The sequence below is a fragment of the Sinocyclocheilus anshuiensis genome, unplaced genomic scaffold (assembly GCF_001515605.1).
Source record: "Sinocyclocheilus anshuiensis isolate Anshui unplaced genomic scaffold, SAMN03320099.WGS_v1.1 scaffold343, whole genome shotgun sequence".
Taxonomy (NCBI): domain Eukaryota; kingdom Metazoa; phylum Chordata; class Actinopteri; order Cypriniformes; family Cyprinidae; genus Sinocyclocheilus; species Sinocyclocheilus anshuiensis.
In genome coordinates, this window is record NW_015549598.1 from 1,830,987 (window position 1) to 1,836,910 (window position 5,924).

The 5,924-nt window shown below is 33.5% G+C and overlaps 2 protein-coding genes across 3 annotated transcripts in view; one reads left to right on the forward strand and one right to left on the reverse strand.

Annotated features, from left to right (window-relative positions):
* Positions 1 to 512: 512 nt before the first annotated feature.
* On the reverse strand, positions 513 to 2,751 carry LOC107658641 (28S ribosomal protein S24, mitochondrial-like). 2 transcript variants are annotated; one of them, XM_016447268.1, is made up of 4 exons: positions 2,664 to 2,751; positions 1,895 to 1,963; positions 1,219 to 1,330; positions 513 to 1,056 (listed from the first exon to the last, which is right to left on the reverse strand). In XM_016447268.1, the coding sequence occupies exons 1-4, from the start codon at positions 2,712 to 2,714 to the stop codon at positions 773 to 775; spliced, it is 516 nt and encodes a 171-aa protein (XP_016302754.1). In that variant the 5' UTR covers positions 2,715 to 2,751; the 3' UTR covers positions 513 to 772. The 2 variants fall into 2 exon arrangements, with proteins under 2 accessions (XP_016302754.1, XP_016302753.1); XM_016447267.1 differs by lacking the exon at positions 2,664 to 2,751 and adding an exon at positions 2,143 to 2,246.
* A 2,239-nt stretch (positions 2,752 to 4,990) lies between these two features.
* nudcd3 (NudC domain containing 3) overlaps positions 4,991 to 5,924 on the forward strand; it is a 6,072-nt gene continuing 5,138 nt past the window's right edge. Inside the window, exon 1 of the mRNA XM_016447269.1 lies at positions 4,991 to 5,344. Coding sequence (XP_016302755.1) covers positions 5,075 to 5,344 — 270 coding nt within the window. The 5' untranslated portion in view covers positions 4,991 to 5,074. The remainder of the gene's footprint in view (positions 5,345 to 5,924) is intronic.

Consider the following 5,924-nt stretch of genomic DNA (forward strand, 5'->3'; position numbering starts at 1 on the left):
GTCATAATTATTGATGACTGATTTAAAAAAAGTGATTTTAATCCTCGGATCAATTTATAAAATACATTTAAAATAAAAATGCAAAATACATTATTCACTGCTTTTTGAGTGGAAAAAAAAACTTTAACAACAAAAACTTAATGTATGAAGTAGGGTCATACATTTATTTTTCCATTAAGGGGCAATATTTACCCTCTGGGATTTATTTCCGGGGCATTTTCCCTTTTGTAATTAGAATGACCTTATTATATGTATTTGTGTTATCTTTTATGTTAAATACTTTATATTTATTCAATTAATTCAATCAATCAGGCATTTTCTTCTTCATGACCGGTGACTAATCTAAGCACCTCTGACTGGCCAAAAACCTGTGATTGGTTATAATGCTCAATGCTGCAAAAAAAACAAAAAAAAAAGAATGCAAACTAAGCAGATTTAAATGTAATGCCACAAATTTTACATTTCTTTTAGTTAGTATATCTGTGCAGTGGCTTTTTTTTTTTTTTTTCCTCATTTTGTCAGCATATTTGCACCAAACCCCTATTCATTTCCAACCATGGCATGAAGTAATAAAGAAATATTTAAATCTTTACAAGTACACAGTGTAAGACCCTTTCACGTCACCATCGTGTGGATATTTTTACTAATGATTTCACAAATAAATTAAAAAAAACTTCATTTACACTTACTGGACAGTGTAAAACTAAAATAAAGAGAAATTCCTTAAGCTTCTCCCTTTAATAGCAATGTTCTAAACACACAACACATGGCCTCAGAGATATTTGTAGACTACTTTTTCTTCTACTGTCTGCATCTCGATTTGAACAGGACATTTGTAGAAATGTGAGAGCAGTTCCTCTGTGTAACCAATGAGAAAGTAGAATTTAGATGGTAAGAGTTTCTGTATAATCACAGCACAGATGACCAGGAGGTTTCCTCTGCGTTTGATCACCACCTCATCCGCTAAACAGCCGTGAAACGTGCCGTACATGAAGCGTCTGATGAAGACATCCTCCACAACACGCTCCGCCGCTCCATCTTCACCCTGAAGATTACCTATGGGACGAGGAAGTGTATGAAACAACGTTATTTGGGGATTAACAGATACTACAGGCAACTGAACCAACAAGGTCTGGATTACCAGCCCTTATAGTGTCAGTAATTTTGGGAATCCAACCGGTTAAGGAGTGGGGATGTAATACAAAGATTGTGACTTACTGGTGTGTTGTGAGAGCCAGCCTTTCCTGTGCCCGATGTGATGAGGGTGATACGCCTGCTCATAAGTCACTGACTTGTCTCCTTTACCCACTCGAATACGAGCTGCACGGTTCTGTTAGAGAGGAGACAGATCCTCTGGGTTAAAAATGCAGATGAAAAATACTGATTCTGCTGATACTGTAAGCGGTCAAATCTGTTTCTGTCCTTCCATCATATAATATTCGATTTGTCCAGGCTTTGTTTCAAAGGGATTTCGCCTACTACTGATGGTCCGATGTAGAATTAAATCTGAAAACTACTTCAAGTTCACATTTATTTATAAAGCACATTTAAAAACAACGAGTGTTGTACCAAAGTGCTGTACAATTGTAAACAGTTTTTGGCAAGATAAAAACAAAAACTAACACATAAGATAAAAATGTATGTATAATGCAGTATGTATAAATGTAAATATGGGGCAAATAAGGCTTTTCTTTAATTTTAAAGGCAGAAGCTCAACAATAGATAAAATAGAAAGCTGTAAAATGTGTTAACATTTTCAAACATTTTAATGTTTTTTCGTACTTTTGTTTTACCATATGTACCCCACTTGACTATACATAGAAAAATAGAAGATAGAATAAATTAAATGCGCTTGGATAAACAAGATGCACAAAAGTCACTGGAGTTCACATACCTTCAAACAAGCTGCAGTGCAGTGAATGTTCCTGAAACATGCAGCAGAATTTAACTGGCTGCTCACAATCTAAGGAATAGAGAATATTTGATAAATTACATCTAAATCGTGATTTCCATTCCACATTACATTCAGTGCCAGTATCTGTCTATCTATATAGCTATCAGACCGCTTCTACGTCAGTTACTCTCGATTAGAAACGAGTTATTAGTTAGAATAGCAAAAAAAAAAAAAGGTATAATTCTTACCGACAGCAATTTTGTTTGTCTGACCAAGGACGTCGCCATGTTTTTTCTCATTCACTGCACACGGCCGTCAGCCGTCAAGAGCGCATTACTGCCACCTGCCGCACGGGAATTACATTTTATACCGTGTTATGTGTATCAAATATTTTAATATTATTATAATATACATATTAGTACACTTTAACAGTATTGAGTTCAATTCAATAATATTATAATTCAATAATATGTAATAAAATAAAATAAAAACGTTTTTCAAGTGGTTTATTTTTGGCCAGACTTTTATTTTGTACTGTGTGAACAGGAAGTGCCGTAGTGGATTTTCTGCTTTAAAGAACAATACAAGTCAGGATTGGAGTAGATTATTCTAAAATATACAAGATAGATAATGGAACTCCTCAAGGAAGTGTATTCAGTGCCAGTATCTGTCTATCTATATATCTATCAGACCGCTTCTACGTCAGTTACTCTCGATTAGAAACGAGTTATTAGTTAGAATAGCAAAAAAAAAAAGGTATAATTCTTACCGACAGCAATTTTGTTTGTCTGACCAAGGACGTCGCCATGTTTTTTCTCATTCACTGCACACGGCCGTCAGCCGTCAAGAGCGCATTACTGCCACCTGCCGCACGGGAATTACATTTTATACCGTGTTATGTGTATCAAATATTTTAATATTATTATAATATACATATTAGTACACTTTAACAGTATTGAGTTCAATTCAATAATATTATAATTCAATAATATGTAATAAAATAAAATAAAAACGTTTTTCAAGTGGTTTATTTTTGGCCAGACTTTTATTTTGTACTGTGTGAACAGGAAGTGCCGTAGTGGATTTTCTGCTTTAAAGAACAATACAAGTCAGGATTGGAGTAGATTATTCTAAAATATACAAGATAGATAATGGAACTCCTCAAGGAAGTGTGTGCAGCCCAGTGTTATTCAATTATGATAAATTATAATGTTAATGGTGACATAGGAAGTGCATTATTTGCAGATGATGGGCATATGGAAAAGAGGACGTAATATCGCATTGTATCGAAAAAGTTACAAAAAGCAGTCGATGAAGTGGAGACATAGGCAAATAACTGGAGCTTTAGAATATCAGGGGCTAAAACTCAAGTCACATGTTTTAGTAAAAGGAAAAATGTCTCAGAAGTTAAATTCAAGTTATATAATCAGAAATTAGAGCTGGTGTCAGCAGTTAAATGTCTTGGTGTATGGATGGAATCTAAACTGACTTTTGCTATGCATGCTATAATAAGTTAATTAAGAAATATAAATCAGGAGTAAACATCTTAGGATGCTTATCAGGGGTTGAATGGGGAGCCTGTAGATTATCACTGAAAAGAATATACTGTACATTAATTAGATCAAGTTTGGATTATGGTAGTATAATATATGGATTTGCATCTGAAACCATACTTAAAAAGATTGAAGCAGTTCAGAATCAAGCTGTAAGGATATGTTGTGGTGCTTTCAGAACATCTCCCATTGCGGCCATGCAGGTAGAAGTTGGAGAAGCTCCTTTATACCTTCGTAGATATAAACTAAGAATGAATTATTGGGTCAATATAAAAGGTCACAAAGAGAGTAGGTCACAAGCACAAGTAGCTGGTATTGCAGACTATAGTCTATAGAACTGAAGTATTATCTAGTACTTCATAACCATGGAAATTCCCAATGCCAAGAGTTGATTTACAAACACAAACAATAATGAAGAATGAGAAAGAAACCCCCAACGTTATTGTACAGCAGTGTTTAGATCAGGTTTATTCATCATGGTTGCATTTATCTAAAGATCCTGTCTCTGGTAGAACAGCTGCTGCAGTATATATCCCTAAATTTCAAAACAGTATTAAGGAAAGTATAACTGATCACATATCAGTGTACACTCTAAAAAATGCTGGGTTATTTCAACCCAACTTTGGGTCAAATTTGGACTAACCCAACGTTTGGGTTAAAAATTGAATGTAAAAATTTAACCCAACAGTTGGGTTAGTCCATATTTGACCCAAAGTTGGGTTGAAACAACCCAGCATTTTTTAGAGTGTATGCAACATCATTAATTGTTGTGATGGGAGCAAGCCAGTGGGTAGAGGATGTAACACCAAGATTTGTAGTAATTTGTTCTGACTCTTATGCAGCACTGACAAGTCTTGCAAGTGGATTAAAATCACCAAGGCAAAAACATAATTTATAAGATTCTTGCACGTTTGTTAAGAATAAGTAGTGTAAGTTTAATAATGTCCCTGGGGTTTCCTGTGGGAGTTGAGGCTAATGAAATGGTTGATAAACTAGCTATATATAAAGCAATATATATATATATATATATATATATATATATTCATGTTCTTAAATATGTTCTTAAATAAAAAAAAAAAAAAAAACAAGAATACTATATTAATAATTGTAATTATTTTGTTTAAAAAATTGAATTTCCTAATATTATGCATTAATTATTTATACATTTTTAAATTACACAATATTATGCATTTAATATAATTTAATGCATAATATTATGAAATTCACCAAAATAGATTTTTTATATATATTTTATTATTTGTATATATTATATGTTGCCTTAATTTTTAATTTTTTGTCTGAATTTTCATATTATATCAGAAACAATAGAGCATGTTTTAATAAATAGTAAAAATGGGCATAGAAACATTTAGTATGCAAAGCCTTTTGAAAGAAAATGCAGAACAATATGAAGTATATGGTGCAATTATAAAAGTTATTAAAGAAATTGGATTAGAAGGGAGAATTTAGTTTTTGGTTGTTTTTTTTCCCAATGCCACACTCCAGTCCGGTTGGTGGCGGTAGTGCACCAAAAGTTGGCTTGCGAACCGCCATAAAACACCATTAGAAGAAGAAGCAGGAAGTGCAGCTGCTCTCGAAAGATCTGTTGTTGCGCTGCTGTTGCTTTATGTTTGTTTTCCATCAAGCATCGAAATTAGACAGCTTTCAGTCAGATTTGATCCCGCTGAGCTGCTCAGCCATGTCTTCTCCGGTGGAAATGATTGAGCTGTATGATAACGCGCTGTTAGGGATCCTGCAGCATGTTGGAAACATTCAGAATTTTCTGCAGGTTTATTTTGGGTTCCTTTACAGAAAGACGGACTTCTACCGCCTCCTCAGCGGCCCACAGGACCGCATGGGCTTCCCGCCCGGAGTAGCTGAAAAAATGGTGTTCAAGGTACTGATTGACTTTAGCTTTGATCCATTAAACTGACTGGATAGAAATAAGTATAAATGCGGCATTGCAGTGATGGCATCAGCTGAGAAAACAATGGGGGAAAAGCGACGTGACTTGTAGCCAATAGCCGCAATTTGTGCTCTGCATTTATCCCATCCGAGTACACACACACCTATTTTTGGTATTGAGGCCACGACTGGTACTGAATGATTATGTACTGTGATATTTACATATTTCAAATAGTGTCTTGGTACTAGTTCAGAACATTAAATAAGTAATTTAAATAATTGATATTATAAATTTTATACCACTTTATAATTGCTGTGACTGTGTCTTATTAATTATTACAAATAATTTCATTAATTTTAATAAAAAATTTAAGTTATTAATGTATTTTATTTATATTATGCCACTTTATAATTGCTGTCTTTAAAATAATTGAATATTATATTAAAAAGTAATTTATTAAATTAAAAATTATAATATATATATATATATATATATATATATATATACACAGAGGGTACGGAAAGTATACAGACCCCCTTAAATTTTTCACTCTTTGTTATATTGCACACAC

Excerpts from the sequence above, each read along its gene's own strand:
- LOC107658641 (XM_016447268.1), bottom strand. The coding sequence starts at position 2,714 with ATGAGAAAAAACATGGCGACGTCCTTGGTCAGACAAACAAAATTGCTG. Across the intron at positions 1,331-1,894 it reads GCACTGCAGCTTGTTTGAAG|AACCGTGCAGCTCGTATTCG; the intron begins GTATGTGAACTC and ends CCTCTCTAACAG. Across the intron at positions 1,057-1,218 it reads CTGGCTCTCACAACACACCA|GTAATCTTCAGGGTGAAGAT; the intron begins GTAAGTCACAAT and ends CTCGTCCCATAG.